The 18,814-nt window shown below is 36.6% G+C and overlaps 1 protein-coding gene across 1 annotated transcript in view; it reads right to left on the bottom strand.

Moving 5' to 3' along the window:
* METTL8 (methyltransferase 8, tRNA N3-cytidine) overlaps positions 1–18,814 on the bottom strand; it is a 28,432-nt gene that overhangs the window by 5,585 nt on the left and 4,033 nt on the right. The window contains exons 3-8 of the mRNA XM_086615582.1: positions 15,624–15,779; positions 11,673–11,764; positions 6,545–6,936; positions 5,922–5,971; positions 2,985–3,048; positions 2,513–2,652 (exon numbers count right to left, since the gene is read on the bottom strand). Of these exons, the coding sequence (XP_086471708.1) occupies positions 2,513–2,652; positions 2,985–3,048; positions 5,922–5,971; positions 6,545–6,936; positions 11,673–11,764; positions 15,624–15,779 (894 nt within the window). The remainder of the gene's footprint in view (positions 1–2,512; positions 2,653–2,984; positions 3,049–5,921; positions 5,972–6,544; positions 6,937–11,672; positions 11,765–15,623; positions 15,780–18,814) is intronic.

The following is an 18,814-nucleotide window of genomic DNA, read 5'->3' as shown; positions in this document are numbered from 1 at the left end:
GTGTGTATGATAGGAATAAATACTCTTTCCCCATCACTAGACCGGAGCATCTTCATTCTCACTTTTTAACCTTACCCTAGAGCTACTTATGAATACATTTGCATCACTCTGCAAAATATGTTCCTAATGAATAATGGCTTCTGCTTGCCTCACTCTTTCAGAATAAACTGAAGGATTCTGCTTTTCCATATTCATGAAAGACAACAAAAGGCAGTCTGCACCTATCAGGCTCCAAGGCAGAAAAGTCCACTTCCCTAATTCAACTCTCCTCCCACAAGGAAGCAGATAGGCCATGTAGAAGATGTGGAGCCAGAGTGAATGCTAAATGAATGGAAAGGAAAGGCAGGGTGCTATACCTGAAAAGAGCTAAAGAAAAGTGAGTCCTACTTAACTATACAAAATCAGCATACCATTACTGTGCACCAAGAGAACATCCTTACACCATCCCTGTCTCTCAGGTGGCCTTACCCCCTTGCCTCAAGAACGTCAGAAATCAAGCACTAATGCAATGTGGTCCTTACGCAACAGCAGTGCAGGCGTCTTACCTTGATTTTTAAGGGACAGAATTAAGAGGTAGTTCAGCAGAAAAAAATATCTTATCTCCCAACAAACAAAAAGCAGCATATACTTGTTAAGCACGGAACTCCCTTAGAGGAAGCCAAATGCTTTAAAAATTGTCCTCTTTGCTCATGCTCACAAGCAACCAAGTGTGCTGCCACAGATAGGAAAGGCAGAATAAGAAACTGTTCAACACAGGTAGCTGTGCACAGAATTACAAACACTGCCTATATAAACATAGGTTTTGTGCACATAGAAAAAATGTACATGCACGAAAGGTGAAAATGCTCTGAGAAATCTCATCCGATAGGACTAGAGCACACCAATTATATATCTTGAAGAAAGTTTAATACCTTTCAAATTCTGCAACCAACTTTTAGAGGGGACTTCTAGCAGAATTTAAGTATGTTAAAAATTGGGTACAAGAGTAGCAATTATCAAAAACTAAATACAATGGCCCGAAGTAAATCACTAAGTAACAATTGTGCTGAATACAAATGTGTCCCTCTCGTGTATATTTTCCAGGTCTCCAAATCACTGAAATTCTGCATTGGCATTCTCTTGGTTTTCTTTTTCATTTCCCACTTTCAAATTTTCCAGAAAAAATGTATACTGAGCAAGATGGATCTGGATTACATTTGCCTTTATGCAATCATTCTAATTCTGAGATGACAGTAATGACTAACAAATCTTTGGAAAGTGGGTCTTACAACACAGATAATTACACAGAAATCTTTATGTGTGTATACACACACACAAAAGCATCCATGTCATCCTTTAGATGCTGTCATGGGGAGGGGAGGGAAAAAAAAAACACAAACATATTCTCAAATGACTAATAGGACAAGATCACAGAAATTCTGACAGAACATCTGATTACTGCTTCTACAGGCAAAGCGATTGCGATTGAATGAATGCATCTCTATTGTCCAATTTCTTCCTGGCAGCATCACCACAGTTACAGAGGTCTGAAATCTACTGCTTGAATTGTTTTTGAAATCTGGACCCAGGCTTTGCATGACTCACGTGCTCATCTCTGAACAAACAGGAAGGAGCAATATCCTATATAGGAAAGATGTTTCTGTAAAGCTAATCATTAAATAACTTAGGCAGAGAGGCAGGGAAACAGTTCTCAGACAGGCAAATACGGTTCTGTTTGCCAAGCCCATTTTAATGACCTTCTTAAAGTAATAAATGTATTGCCACACATACAGCATGTATTTCCCTTCATATGATCTAGTTAAAGGAAGAGACAAGGAGTTTAACTTACATGCCTTTTTTTGCATTTTTCCCATTAAAAAAGGGGCATTTTCACAATCAGCCAGCCTTAATAGTCATAAAGTTTGGTTCATTAGACATGGAGAGGCATTAGTAACAAGGCTAACAGCCCTCAACACTATGCATGACAATTAGATCAAGTTTTCTTAATCCAAACAAGTTACAAAATTCTGGATGAATTTTGTTTAAAAGGCCTGCATGTAAGCATTTGCGCATGGCTAAAGCAGCAACCTAAGTCTTTATTAACATACTGTAAGGTATTAAAACATGGATGTTTGGGTTTTATCACTAAAAATAATTTCCTTCTAGAAGACTAATGATCTGGGCTTATAATTTGTAATTTTCTTGAATCACTGTCACTTTTAACACTGTTATATTTAGTTACGATATATTTAGTTACGATATACACTGATAGTTACGATAACACTGATATATTTAGTTACGATATACCCCCTGTATTTGGATGGAGACAGGAGGCTCACTAATGAATTACCCTGATCAGCTTTTCTCTTGAAGCCTGTAAATGGGACACAGCATTTAAAATGCCTTGTTTAACATGGATCGTAGCTTACTAAATAATAAATTAAAGATTCATCACCATCTTCTGCTATTCTTGAAAACCTCCAGTGATAAAAGAGATTTAACCCATTTGCTTTGCCCTTTAGTCTTCATTTACCTGTCAGGATGAATAGTGGAGAGCACAAAGACAAGGAGAATGACATCCAGGATCTCATCTGGAAAAGGATAGGGTAAAGCATCATCACACACATCATGAACAAAGGCAGAACACCAGGCTGAATTGTAGGACGAATGTGACTGTCAGGAAAAAGATGAAAAGAGGCACAGAGAGAACAGTAGTAGTTAATACATTTACTATGACTCAAGAAACTTTTTTCCTTCAATTATTCAGCATTGTAAAACATCTCATATAAAAGCCTATTCTGTCTGGTATCTTACTCAAGCTGAGAAGCAAGCTCACTGATGGTATTCATTCCTCTCCGCACAGAGTAAGACTTTGTTCTTTGGAATACTGAAAACTTCAGTTAAAAGTTGTCAAAGCCACCACATTCTTTTTCATGAAGACGGCTTCCTGGCAGCCTCCTGAATTACAGGCTTATAAGGTACTCAAAAGTGAGCATATGAATTACCTTTACCAGCTCCACTGCTCCTGAAGCAAAATCACAACAGTATAGAAAGGTTCCAGGCGTATTGCTAGGAAAACAAAACCAAGATCAGTTAAAAAATTATTATTGTAAAAGATGAAAGTCTACATCTGTGTTCATGGAACTACAGAGGGCCCTTTGGGGTTCTCCACAGGTTTGATCAAACATGCCTTATTGATGTCTAGCACATGGAAAGCCACATAGGTTGTAATGAACCAATAGGGCAGACAAATTCATAAGAATACCAACAGGCAGTTAGTACAAAAAAAGAGAATTATAGCTTTGTCAAGGGGGAAGTGAAAAGGAAAAGAAAGAAGGTCACAGAAGGCTGTCAGGATTGATGACAATGTCCTGGTGTACGAAATAAATGCACATTAATAGGTCACATTTTCTTACAGAAGCACTGCATTAAGTCTCTATCATCAGCACATATATTGCTAACTAAACTGCACAGGATTCAGGCAGGGGTGGAGTATTGCAAGAGTCATCCACAGTTCTGTAGAGTTCGGGCTCCCACGTGCCACCTTGCTGTGCTTTTGATTAGATTAAGCAGTACTGGTTGTTTCCCTCCATTATCCCCTTTGTTTTGTAAGCCAAGATGAATAAGAATTTCCTGTAGCACTGTGTTTCCTTCCTCTCCCATCCAAGACTAAGCCAGCTGCAAATTTCCTTGTACCATTCATCAGATACTAGTAACTCTAGGGAGAAATATTTTTCACCTCCAAAAAATTCATTTAAGAGAAATTGAGCAAGCCCCTCAAAATCTACTGAGGGATGACCTCATGGTCCACTCACAATCAATTAATGTGTCTTTAAAAATATTTGAGATTTTGGGCAGATGGTTTCTTTAGAAAGGGAATCAATAAATTCTGGCAGTGCCTATAAAATCTCACAGTATACACAGCTGAGTTAGTGACCTCTCTTTGTGGGCTCAACAGGAGAACCCTCATGGACCAAAATATCTTCTGTCCTTGCTGCTGAGCAAAACTTTTATCAGCTCTGTGCCCACCATGAGAGTTGGTGAGTTTAGATATTTATCATGGATGATGACAAGCAGCCAGGCTTTGGACCCAGCCAGTCCCTTGGGAAAGGTTAAGCTGATCACCTAACTGACTTATTAGGATGTTATTTTAATTATTTTAGAGCAGAATAGGAGCTCTATAGAAAGTCAACTCACAACAAAGACACAGCTTGATGTGGATGGTGATTTCATGATGCACTGTATTAAAAGCAGTAACTTAAATTTTAAGGGGGGCAGGTGGAAGCAGTTTAGAAGTTATGTTACAAACCTAAGTGAACAATTTTTTTCATAGTCAGGGTACACTCATACTTGATAGTGGCTTCTTTTCATATGCATACAAAAGGCATTTTTTATATTATTAAATTCAGAGTAAACCCAACTGTGCTATAAAGCCAGGCCTGCTAAGAGACAAGAGATGTTTCCATCAGGTCATATACAAGACAAACGTGAGTTGTTCAATGTACCAACCAATGTGATAGACTGAAGGATTTGCATAAGAATAGAGATCTCCAGGAAAAATACCTAATGAGTGGATTCTTAATTATTAGAAATGCCAACCTATTACTAATACCTTCTGTGAGGAAAACACAAAAGTTTGTCTCATCTTTTTTAACACAGACACATGATATCTTTCCCCTGTACAGCGTTACTTTCCAAACTTTTCAGATGAAACAGGGCTCCCCTGTCATTATACACTGTCTAAAGCAAAGCATTTGTTTTGGGATGAAGATGCATTGCTTACACTAATAGGTTTCATGTATGATTCTGGTGCAACACTCAATGCCTCCTGCTCTCTGTTTCCATATCCACAAAATGGGGTGTTTTTGTATAGTGGTGATGCTAGCAATCAGAATTAATTTATAAAATAACAAACTGTGATGTACTCAAGCTCTTGGAGGCAGGAATAAAAAGAAGTCTGTTTCAACCCTTGATACATATGCATCCTTTTCAATAAAACCTTCCTGCCTACATGGAGAAGAGGAGGCTCCGGGGTGACCTTATAGCGGTCTTCCAGTACCTCAGGGGGGCCTACAAGAAAGATGGGAAGAGGCTGTTCAGGAGGGCCAGTTGTGATAGGACAAGGGGTAATGGTTTTAAAACAGAGGGAGGTAGATTCAGGTTGGATATTAGGAAAAAATTTTTTACCATGAGAGTTGTAGAACACTGGAACAGGTTGTCCAGAGAGGTGGTGGATGCTCCATCCCTGGAGATGTTCAAGGCCAGGTTGGATAAGGCCCTGAGCAACCTGATCTAGTTGGAGATATCCCTGTTCCTTGCAGGGGGGTTGGACTAGATGACCTTTGAAGGTCCCTTCCAGCCCTAACCATTCTATGATTCTATGATTCTATGGAAGGGAGGACATGCTGTCGTAATAGATTTTGCTAAAACCAGAAGCTAAGTGAATTAAGATGTTTCAGAGAACTAAGTAATGCAATACAGGACTCGTGCCTTCCTTGACACTAAAACCTGAAGCAACACGACAAAGTGTACCAGCCAAATTCAGAAATAATACAACTTCTTACCAGTAGATCACATGCCATTATCTACTGTTTCTAATTTTGGCCTTTTGAAGAGGTATCTGGTAGCTTCACAGTGACATATAAAACAAGAGAATATTTCACCTGCCTGAGATCAACTACAGGAAATCAGTCTGAATGCACCTGAAGACAAACCTTGTCAGCAAATATGGTAGCCCCCAAGACTAGAGTTGACCAGTAAGAGGAGTATCTTGTACTGATGCTACCAACGTTATCCGTGGTCTGCAAGTAGTCAGCATTTCAAGGCTGTAAAACAGACCACTCAACACTGGTGAGTTCTTCCAGCACTGGTCTAGCACCAACATTTGAAGCAAATGAAGACGAGAAAAGAACTTTCATAGTTGAAAACCCAGCACTACATACCATAGAACTTTCAAAATAGGAAAGACACTGTTTCCAGCACCACAACCAACCTAAAATCAGAAGAGAAAAAAAAGTTAAAACAAATTACTAAACAAAACCTCATATTTTTTTTTAATTTTTGTCTTAAATTAGTTGGTAGGTAGGACCCACTAGACTTGAAGGTATGTTGGACAGAAAAGGTATAAACAGTTCATACCACAATTCTCAAACGCCTTCTATGATCACATTTCTCTTCTATGTCTTTCTAAAGTTAAGAGAGAATCCATCTCTCAAACTGCATAGGAAAATGCAATATTCTTGTCTGATTTCATCATTTGGCAAGAATGTGTCAAGTACTTGCACTTTAAGACAGAGCACTTTGAGACAGAATTTTCCTTAGGAAATTAGAAACCCAACTTCCAGTGAAATCAGAATCTGACAATCTAGCCCTAAATTCTGATTTGGGAGAAACTTTAAAGGAAAAACAAAACTCAGATCTAGATTTCTTTGAAAGTTTCTGCTATAAATGAATGTAGTACGTCAAATTCTAAATGTTTACTTTCTTGATACTTACTATCTTTATCAGGCTTTTAAGCAACTAAGAGGAGTTGTATATGATGGGTAGAACTTTTGCAGTGCATTACCTCTAATATTCTGTAAGTGGCATCACTACCAGGGAAGGATTCTGGCCTGCCAAGTTCTTCTCCACTGTTTTTACCTTGAGGATTGTCAGTAAGAGATTTTGCTTGGTTTTTATTATATACATATCCTTGTACAGAAGTAGAACCACCTCCATAATTTTTCTTCCAATATTTTTCTCCTTTCTCAAACATTTCATTGTTGTGTGAAAAAGTGTTGGTACTATTTATTTTTGTGTGTTTTGAAGATCTTTCTTCTGTTTTCAACTCTTCTCTTCTGTTTTTTGGAAGAATTTCTGGAAACTCCAGAAACAGCCAATTGCGATCCTTGAAGAAGTTATTTTTATGAGTCTTGTAAAATTCATTCCAATATTTACTAGCTTCTCTGTCATATTTATCTGAAATTAAAACAAAACAAAAGCTTGGTGAATATGAGCTTAGCTACAAAATACTGTAAAGCAACATGGAATTTGGAGCCCAAATTTACAGGTTAAACATCCATAGTTTCCCGCCTTGTACACGTTTAAATAAAAATATAAGGATTTGGGGTCTTATCTTAATCTATGTTCAAAATAACTCGCATGAGGGTTTAATTAGATTTTATGTCACTTCAGACGGGGCAGACAGGCTTTCTGCATCATCTTTTTTTTTTTTTTAATAAATGTAGCGACATAATAGAACAGCATCACTAAAACACTCAATCATAAGTTTCTTAGACAAGCTTTCATGTCTCAAATTATAAAAGCAATGTATCTTTTCAATTAAATGTTCTCCATGATTTTCCTATTTAAAAAATACTAAATTGAAATTAATTTCATTATTTATGAAACCCTGTGAACAACTGCAAATATGTTGGTAGCTAGTCATCTTTCAAAAAAGCCATCAATTAGAAATCCAGTTTTGTGAACTGGAGTGGTAAGTGCTACTGCATAGCCAACAGATAGCAATTTACTCTTAACCATTTAACAATGCCGTTTTGACAGAAAATAACAATATAGTGAAAAGCAACATATTGGCTTTGTTACTTTCAAAACACTTCGGACAGTTTTACAACTGACCTTTGTGTTAACTTTTAATTCACAAAACATTCCAACTGAATGTTAGAACCTCAAAGAACAGGACTGGAAGGGATGTCACCCAGTTAGGGAATTCATACCCCTTCTCCACAGAAATTTGTCCAACTTGTTCTTAAAAATATCACCTTTCATATAGGTTTGACAACGTTCTTCAGTAATATATCACAGTCCTTCACCATCTGTACAGTTTGAAACCTTTTCCACTACGTAATCTGAAATTTCCTTATTGCAATTTAAGTGCATTAATTTTTGCCCCCTTAACCAAGCACATAAAGCAAAGATTACTCAACTTTTTTTGCAACACCTATTTACTTATTTGAAGTCTTTTACTTTGTCTCCCAAAAACAGTCTCTTTTCTAGGTTGTCTAAACCTAACTATTCTTTTTTCTACAGAAGTTATAATTTTTAGACTTCTGATCATTTTAATTTTTCTTCTCTAGATTCTCTCCAATTGATTTACTACTTTTTGGTATTGTATTCTGGTAAAGGCATCATCAACGCAGAGCAAAAGGAATGTTTTACGAGGCTTACAGGCTGTAATCCTGTTTATAACTCCCAGCTTGCCATTTTGCAACAGCATGACACTGCTGATTCAGCTAGTGACTCACCACAACCCTCAGATCTTCTGCAAAATTATGACCTAGCCAATTGTTCCAGAACCTAATATTTTTTTCAAGGAATTATTCCTAAGCAAAGTAGTCTGCATTTATTTTTAGCAAATTTATATCTTTCAGATCCTTTTTTTTTTTCACCATTTGTCCTGATCTTTCTGAATCCTAATCCTGTCCTTCACCATACTTGAAACATCTCTTTGCTTGATATCATCTTCAAGTCTCCCATTTCCTGAGGTCACTAATGAAAATACCAAGCAGAACTGGACACAGAACAAAATGCTTCTCTGCCCAGCACAACCTTCCATTCTGAAAGGATCTCTCTAGGCATTCCTTTACCCAAAAGCAGTTTCATTAGCTCTCGCTTGCCTAACTCGCTTATGAAAATGTCAAGTAAAGCAAGTCAGAAGCCTGACTAAGGATAAATTTCAGGACATCTGCTGTTTTTTTCCTTATCCCCAGGGCTTGTAACCTTCTCCAAGAAGGAAATTAGCTTGATTTTACGTGATTTATTCCTGAAAAATATTTGTTGGCCAGTATTCATCTCCTTTGTTCTTCCAAACCCAGTGTCTGCAAGCTCTGGATTATCTCTTCAGTATTTTTCCAGGAATTGAAATTAATTCTCTGACTCTTCTCTTTTCACATCTCCTTTTTTAAAAAAAAAGGAAATATTCTCTTTTCTGCTTTCCCAGTCATCCATGTACTCTATGGATGTACTTTGTAACCTGTTCTTTCTCAGTACAAGAACAAGATTTTTCCTCCTTCTCACTAGTACTAATTGTGCTAGCCACTGGACTGCACCTAAACAGTTCAAAGGAAGGCTGATAAAAAGATAAGAATTACAGCTTTTTCAATGTCTCTTTTGTTGATGGTTTTCCTTCCTCATCCCTTCTAAGTACCAAACCAAATCTTTTTCCCCTCATTCCCAAAGCATTTACAGAACCATTACCCTTGACGTCTCTTGCTAAGTGTACATTATATAATGTGGTGCCTTTTTATTTCGTCCCTACTTGCTTACACTGACCCATTAATTCTCTTAACATAAAAACACAGAGTAAATACATGGTGCATTTCTCCTACTACTCTTACTTGAATCTTAACATACTGTTTCCTAAATTGCTACATTTTTTCGGAGATAAACAAGGCTGAGAATTATCATTAGAAGCACAGACAGGCAGTGGGAAGTGGCAAGGAGGTGGCAGAATGCCTTGTCCTAGAAATCTGCATAATTTTTTTAATTTAACATTTAATACATCCAATATTATTATTAAAGGGCAAGATCCAGCCATGCAGAGTAGTTGTACAGGCTTGTTTTATAATGTAAGTGCAGAGTTGATTGAGGTCATATATACCAGACTTCAACAGTTGCACATTCACAGATTGTTCAGCTTCAGTGTAAAAAACAAACCTTCTACTCAAAAGGTTCTTAAATCATTATCATCCTTGTTGTAGTCACTACTTTTCTACAAGTCTGCTCAGAACCCTCGTACTTAAATTCCCACCAAGTTTTCCAGATTTCAGAACTGAAGGAAAGCAATGGCTAAAGTCAGCCTTTCAAATTGTATTAGTCTGGTACTACACAGGTTCAAGTGAAAGAACGCTTTACTTTCCCCTCTTTCACTGGTCACTCCTGCACCACTGTGTAATAACCATGCATGCACTATTATTACCAATTTTTTGTTTTGTTTTGTATATTTAAGTAACCTGACTACTAAATTTTCCAAAGCATGTAAAAATGACGAAACTAGTAAACATATAAACTTATGAGACAAAAAAAATCCCTTACTTAGTCAACTGATTTTTCTCCTTAACAGAATCCTTCACACACTAGCAGGCATGCCTGAGAAGAAAATGGACATGCTAATAAGCAAACCAAATTCCTAAAAGTAGTATCATGAGCTCCTTCAGTTTAACTTCTCTTGACTTACCGAGGCTCACCAGAACTATTCTATTTTAGTGATATAATAGAATTGTTGAAATCTGTCTTGTCTTTTTTCCCTTACTGTAGTTTCTGAGGCCCCAAAATAACCTGCTCATTAGCTTCAGTCTAGTTCATTGTTCATATAAATAGGCCAAAATGTACTTCCACTTGCAGAATGAAGCTGAAACTTTCTGAAGGAACACTATCAGCAATGCTCACCTATCCAAGTTCTAAACAGAGAGGCATTCATAGGAAATGTGCTTGCATTCTTGTATTTCTTGGCAATAGACAAATGCCTGATTATTCCATTTCTCACCAGCACACACTAAATTCTAATTGATTGTAGATGAAGAATGAAAAGTTCAATGAGCTACATGGTTACACAGCTTACTTTTCACCTATGAGCTCTTTTTTCAACTTTTTATACAAATCAAATTAAAATACTAGATGTTATTTTTGAAAACAACATTATTCTCCTGTATTCAGATAAAGAATGTGAGAAGTAACAGAAAAGGGCAGGATGACAATCCCAGAGCATTCAAAGAGATGAAGGACACACAGTCCAAGACACATTCACAGGTAATTCAAATAAACTCCAACACTTGCCCTGGTTACGTCAATGAAACCGAGCACAGGATCATAACAACACTATCTAATTTGACAGTTTCAAGACACACTAAATAAACTGAAGCCCAGGACATCCAAGTAATTGTTTTCAGAATATTGTTCTAATAGGGAATAAACTAAGAATCCAGTCTTCTATGTTACTATCAAGTTGATACTCCAGCTTTAGCATACATAACTATCCTAGAGTTCAGTCTAGGATTTAGTTTGCCAATTTGAACCTAGAGCTATCACTCTTCAGAAATGCAGAATACATTAAGTTTACCCTTTAAAGACATGCATGAAATTCTTTAATCATTTACAGAGCAGACTCTGTATGATGTATTGTAACACCTTCCCCACAAAGTAAGCACACTGCTTCCTGAAGCACTCTCAGCTCAGCCTGGCCAAGGCAGCAAGCTGGGACCAGCTGGGACCAGTGCAAATTTCATGGCACTCAACTGAAACATGGTGCAATGTACAAACACTAGCTCTCTAAACAGTCCACAAAACATTAAAAAGCATTTGAGTTTTCTACATGGAACTTTCATCCCCAGCACCCTAGCTGGCTGCAAATTCCATTCCCTCTGATGATGTAACACTCCTGTGCAGTAGGAGTTTTATTCTGAAGAACTGCAAGAGAAGCCAGAACTTGCAACTGCACCATGTTGATGTACTCGTCTTACCTAGTGCCTATTGCCCCCTTCAAATGCAAAATTGCTCAAATAAGTAACTGAATTGCTAGAAAAACACACTTTGAGACAATCTTTTGAGGTAACAAAAAAAAAAAACCACAAACAAAGCAACAAATTTAGATAAGAGAACACAGAAATAAAAAAAGCGTTCCTGGATTTTAAAGCATCTTTAAATGCTTTAATAAATAGCATTAAAATAAGAATTTTTAAGCCAATATGAATTGTTACCTTGGTCTTCCCATTGGACTTTCACAAGTGAGTTTTCTGCCGCTTTTTCCTTGGCACTCTCTTCTTCTTCTTGTGACCACTGCATGTGGTCCCTGCAAAAGGCAGTTGAAGAATCAGCCTTTAAATACAATTTTCCATAATCTTTTTTTCCTGCAAGTGTTCCTACATCTATGCTATCTATATTTGTGTAAAGTAGTTCACTACATGTTGTATTAATTCATTAAACAGTCACAGAACCAAGATCTGGTGCTGCTGGCAGCTTCTAAAAGCAAATCAGCTGTCCCTTCAAATTGTCCAGTCTGAACAGTTTTAGAAATCAGATTAGATTAGATAATATAATTTAAGTAATCTGTTAGATCCTAATCCTACTGAAATTAACTAACTGAAAGCCTACGACTAAAATTCCTTTGGTTACTATGGGAAAAGGAACAAGGTGCCACTTTGAAAAGGGTTGATTGTCTCTAAAAGCTAATGAGCATCTTCCTGTTCCATGCATGGTGACATATAGGTAATTTAATTCTTAGACCTTCACTGTTCCTCTTTCGTTAATTGTGGGAGACTAATTGGTATGTATTTGTCTGCTTGCCTCAGACTTGATTTCCGCATCTCTACTGAAATATTTCTCATTATTGTCCCCAGCAGGTTGCCTCTCCCCTTCCTGTATTTGTTCGTATACCAAATGTTCCTGTGCAGTGTCAAGGCTCTGACAGACGTGCTGTAGGACAATAAAACTGAATGACCGAAGCATTACTAGGCAGTCATCTTCTTGGAAAGACTTGCTTCCCTCACTGCTATCACCGTTTTTGACTTTGTCTATTCTAGCAAGCTGAAATCAAGGACTATTCAGATGGCAATATCTGTCAGAAGGGCTGACTCTATGACTTGCTGTGGTATAAGCTTTAGCCGATCAATTGTAATTCATCATTGTGTGTCTGTCAGAGCCCTTAAGGGCTTTTTTTCCTCTTGTCCCTCCTTAGAAATTCATAAAGCTGAAGAAAGATTTCTTCGCTCTTTCCTAGAAATTACTATATGGAAGACCCCAAACAACAGGATTGCAGCAGCACTTGTTGATCAAAATCTGCAAAAGAGGGGACAGCATAATTCTTATGCAAAGTATTTACATAGTTTGGATGCTTCAAATGAGGCAGCTCCTTCAGCAATACAAGCTGGCAGAAACACAGGATACAGAAGAATTCTACGCACAGAAGTGTTTAAATACATAAGGGTTTTAAGCTCAACACTGAGAGCAGCAAAGCAAGCTATCCGTTTTAACCACATCAGAAAGTGTTGACGTGAGGAGACCTGACATGAGATCAAGCAATGCTACTTTCAGTTCAGCTTATTCTGCAGATCCACTTTCTGGGCAATCCTGTTCCTTTCAATCTCATCTTCACAATCCATCCCAACCATTTCATCATAGTTTGGTAACTCTGTATTAGACTGTCACTGAATGCTTCCAAGAAAAGCTGAAGCTACACATGATCAGTTATTTGGAAGGAAATTAAAAAATGAAACAAAACTGAGTTTCATCAAGGTACAATGTTACAGAAAAAGGGTGGTCTTTTTCTTAAAATCTTTTCCTACCTAGACTATATAGCCTACATTTGATTCAGCATTCACACAACTAAAGGAATCTTCCAACTAGCAGGAGGTCCTGAGTCTGGAATATGCTTAAGAACTACACTACATATAGTTTTATGAAACATGCAGACAAATTTTACACTCTTTTAATAAAATAACCAGCCAGTTTCCAGCTTCCTTGACCAAGGAACTTACAGAAGTATAGATAACTCCAGATTTGGCTTTAAGGTGGTATGTGTTGGGGACATCTAGTTTAGAAAACAGTAATAAGTGTCAGACCTATTTGCATATCTTACCTCATAAGTTAAGCTCAAATCAGGGACTAAAAAGAGTAATGAGGAGATCAGTTTATTAACCAGAAGACAAACTTCTGTGTCACGTTCTTCTCTTAAGACCTTTTAATTAATCAGAATTTTATTAGAGAAACTTTTGAAATAATTTAGATTAAAAAGTAAAATGGACCAATTAACAAATAAAATGGACTACAATAATAATAATAATTTTAAAACCCAATAAGTTGAAAACCTAATTTCAGAACAAAATCTTGTCCAATAACTTCTCTGACAGTTGCCAGTAGGGGACACCTCTGAGGAAGGTATAAGAACTGCAGTTCTTTCTTGAAACTTGTCATCTGTTACTCCTATGTTATGTTACCCATTAGCCACATCCACTTGCTTTTCTAATTTTGCTAAATCCTTGCTCTCAAAAATGGTGTGTGGCAGAATGCACGAACATATTTTAAAATTATGTAGAAAATATTTTCTTGTATAGCTTGTAAATTCCCCACTTCTCTTTTAATCAAATACTCCTTGTTCTTAAATTATGAACTATAGGAATAACAATTCTAGGTATCGTGGTCTAACTCGGCCAGCAACTAAATGCCACGCAGCCACTCACTCACCCTCCCCCACCCCCTAGGGAATGGGAAAGAAAATTAAAGGGGAAAAGGGAAGGAGACTCGTGGGTTGAAATAAGACCAATTTAATAATAATAATACACAATTAAAAGTAACAATGATGAAATAATACTAATAAAAATATATAATGTATATAAATTAATATATACAAAAAAGTGATGCACAGTGTAATTGCTCACCACCCAGTGACAAATGCCTGTCGCATCCCAGCAAATGATGCTGAAACAGACAAGTCCCGAAACCGCAATCTCAGATGAGTGAGAGGCCCGAGAGACCAAAAGTCTGAGAAAAGACCAAAAAAGTCCCCCAAAAGAGAATAATTCCAACTTCATGGTTAACCCTCATCTATACACTGGCCATGACATTTCATGATATGGAATATCTCATTGGCCAATCTGGCCCTCAATCCTAAATCTAATTTCAAATCATCAAGGGGAGTTGTGGGCCCTTTGTCCTAGCCACGCTTCACCTGATGTGCTCCTGCACACTGGGAAGAACATGGGAAGCTGAAAGGTCCTTGATGTCTGAGCACCAACTATAAATATCAGTGTGCTATCAACGTTCTTCTCATAACAAATTCCATACTAAATCCAGAACACAGCACTCTTCTAGCTATTAAAAAGAAAAACTAACTCTGCCCCAGCCAAAACCAGGACACCAGGTCTTCCAAATACCTTGGGTAGATATTCTACTTTCTAGATAGATTTAGATATTCTTCTATCCTTCTACCACTTCCTATATCACTAACTGTTTTGTATTCCTCTCCATTCCACGGTCAAAAGTCCTAGCCTTTTCAATCTCTTTTTTCCCAGAGGGAAATCCTAGTTGCTTAGCATTCTCACTCTTTTCTGAGCTCCCATTAATCATAAAAATACCTTTTACAGATGGAGATGTATTGCTGCAAATCAGGGCAATTCGTAGTCTTGTTAACATTTGCATGTTACTGTTTTCTCTGCTATTATATCACTTATGTATGTTAAGATTCAATTTTTTTTTTTGACAACTGTGCACTGTATGGACATCTCTGCTGAACTATCTGTAACATCTTCAGTACACCTTTAGAAGAATACAAGTAATCCACACGTTCTTTTTGAAATTATGTCAATTTTAGAATACAACACTATCCAGCATGCAACGTTATTGTACCGAAGTAGTAACTTTCTGCCATCATAACATGGACTACTTATCCTCTGTACTTTCTGTCTCCTAATTCATTACTGATCTATAACAACATTTGGCCTTTCATTCCATGACTAGCTACTTGCTCAGCAGCTTTTTCACAAGTCACTGAGAACTCATAAGTCAGGTTACTCGTGACAGTCTCAAGTTCTCTCTAGTACTACCTTTCAACGTCTAATCTGGCAGCCCATTGTTATACGTACCGTCCCCCATTATCCATCATGGTAAATAACATACAAAAATATAAGAAAGTCAGCCTTGAAGAAACATCTCACCACATGTTATGCTCAAAAACCTTAGAAGGATCCGTTAAAATCCGTGATCCAAGTGGAACGGCTGGTCGTCTACTACTTTGGTGCCTCTGTTGCATCTTGCTTTTCCTCAGACATAAAGCAGAAAGCCTTGTAATGAAATTCATTTTGTTCAGAGACCTGAAAACACAATTAACTCAAATTACAGTTTTGCTGTAATTTAATTGTTTATGTCACTTACATGAGAAACTGGTCAAATAATCAAGCACCAATATCAACGTTAGTAATAATATTTTACCATAAAATGAATTTAAATGCTTTTTAGAAAATAGCAACATCCCCTCAGTGTGCTGAAAGCCCAAACAATCCCGGAGTGGGCTACTTGAAAAAAATTTCTTGAAAGATAAATTATCTGGTATCATTTCAAAGTCTTATCAAGGCAGGGGGAAAAAAATAAGAAATATACAGTAAAACAATAAAGCAAGTTAGACATTGTACCTTTAAGAAGACAAGCAAGAAGTGATCAGTAAAGAAACCACTTGTTCTAGTGGGTACGTACTGTCACTGAGATTGACATTTTTCACCCCACTCACTAGGTAACCATCTTCAAAAGATTTCATTCTAGAACTGTGACTGTGGTTTTACGCTTTTAGATAGGAAATGAAAGATTTTATTTTTTTTAAAGTGTAAACATTATGCACCAGAAAGCCTTCCAAAATTTCTGCCATGTATTCTCCTGATCCCTCTTTAATGCCTTCTTTGAAATGAATCGTTTTAAATGTTAAATTTATATTCATGCAAATTATAAAGTGCTTGAGATTTTTCTATTACATGTATAATTCTTTCTTATATTGCTATATTTTACTTTACTTGGAATCTCTTCATACAGTATTAATAATGAAAGATAAGAAGCATGTGTAGCTAGTACCAGCATTTTGTCTTGTAGGGTTTTTGTAGTTTGTTGCATATTCTTGTTAATGTAGGCTTTTTAGGAGATGAGTAAAACAAAATACCTCTCCTACTACTTTTACCCTGATGTGCCTTTGTTCTTTTTTCCTTCAAGTGCTCTGCAAATGACTTTAAAAATTAATCTTAGTTCTATTTTTTCTGCCTCTTTTTTTTTTTTTTTTTTTAGTGCTTCTTCTGTATAAACCACACATACAAATTGCATAACGCACTGGAAATACAAAATGTAGTTACAAAAGAACAGGCACAGTTCAAATAGACATTATTAGAAAACATTTTGTGCAAATTGGTTACAAAATGAAGATTTTTATCCCGAGGAAAATAGTACTATTTGATCACAAGTCTTGCACTGTGAATAAAAAAAAAAAGATTAATTTGTACACATCAATACAAAGCCTGGCAAAGGAGTCACTTCAATTAAATGAATAATTCCTCATTTAAGGTGTATGAGTCATGCTTTAAAAAGGGCATTGTTTATTCATTTTAAGCCTACAGGGTAAAAAAAAAAAAAAAGGAGGAAAAAAGATTAAAATTTCTTTTTATTTGTCAAAGATTAAGTAAAATAGGGTTTGTCTTTTGGCTGTCAATGCCAAATAAAAACACTGACAAATTTTGGCTGCTGAGACTGTAATGTTACCAGGATATGGGGCATCACCATACAGTGAAAATGTAACATTTAGTCCTATTAAAAACGTAAAACCTCTTCTAATCTTAACAAGTTTATTACAGCTCTTTTTTTTTAATGTGGCTCAGCAACTAAAATAATTCTAGTTTATACTTTAATTACTACAAACTGTTCATGCTTTGCTTTTGAAAATATGTACACATTTTTCATAACATAATGTATAATTATTAACATATATGAAATATTATTAAATAATAATTATGAGACATGAAAATTAACACACCATGACAATTTCTGCAAAATGCGGAAGGCAATATTCTTGAAAACAAAACCAAATCCCCTAAAAAACCCCAAATCTCCCAAAAACCCAATCTGATCTAAAATCATTAATATTAAATTATAGAAATGCCTGGATAAAGATTCCATGATTACGTCGCAAACTGTTTACAAATCCTCTTCCTCCTTCAATCATTCAAAAAGACCTGAGACAGTATCTTGCATTTCCCGTGCCACCATTGATATTCAACATAAAATACAATGATTCAGCTGCTAGGCTAGTCACAGAATTTTTCTTGGGTTTCTAAGTATCTCAGTAAGAACATGAAAAGATGTGCAGATGGGAATTATAGTTAGATGACTAAGATGATCTTGCATCAGTAAAACCCAGAGATGCAGCTCCTTTCATGAAAATGTGATCCTTTGAGTGATAATTGCACAATTTTAGCTGATAAATTCTGAAACATCAAGAAAATGCAAGGAGAGGGGTAGGTGGAGGAGGTCAAGTTTACTGTTATCCAGTGTTAAATGTGAAGGAATGCCTTGGAGTATGTAGTGGAGTATGGATGCACGTATATCCCTGAGAGTTAGAGTGATGCATAGATCATGGGATTAACGGGCAATCTGGCTACTAGATGTTCAAAAAGCATCCAGATGACTTGGAAGCCTAAATTTCATTTTCAGAAGCAAGTCGTTGCTCGATTGTTTCTCTAATTGATTTTGTTAATGAAACAGGCAAACACCCTTTCTCTTTGTCAGATAAGATGATCATACTCTGAAGCCATGACAGCAAGAAATGTAGTTGTCCGAAAGAATTAGGAGTTATTTCCTTGTTCAGAGCCGCAGTCAGGAAGGCTTTAAGATTGATTATTAATCACAGCAATTAAACATTCCTCTCCAAAGATATTATCATGAAACTGAATTACATTAAAAATGCCTACATTTTGTGACAGCATAACTATTTTTCAGAAAAAAACTTTAAAGAAACAATGCACTTGGTAACCACACTCAAAAGCAAAATGGAAGATTTTTTTTTTTCCCTGTGGAGCACTGCCTTTTAGCCTTTGGAATTTTGTCATTGTTACAAATACAGATCAGATCCTCAGTTTAGTTGAGAAGCTTTAAGAATACAGCCTTAAAACTCCTCCCCTCCTCAAACAAGCTAACACAGCACCTTTAGTACAGCTTTCTGAAGGTGGACATGCAGAAGGAAGTATACGCATCAAGTGCTAGCTAGACCTGAAACAATAAACCTCTAAGTGATGTTGGCACTAAAACCTCAGAGCAGACACACCCACAGAGGAAAAACTAGAGACACGAGAGAAAAGAACTGTTCTAATCTTGCTTT

The sequence above is a fragment of the Tauraco erythrolophus genome, chromosome 8, assembly GCF_009769465.1.
Source record: "Tauraco erythrolophus isolate bTauEry1 chromosome 8, bTauEry1.pri, whole genome shotgun sequence".
Classification (NCBI taxonomy): domain Eukaryota; kingdom Metazoa; phylum Chordata; class Aves; order Musophagiformes; family Musophagidae; genus Tauraco; species Tauraco erythrolophus.
Note: the sequence above shows the minus strand (reverse complement) of the source record. Positions and strands in the feature narration are given on the sequence as shown.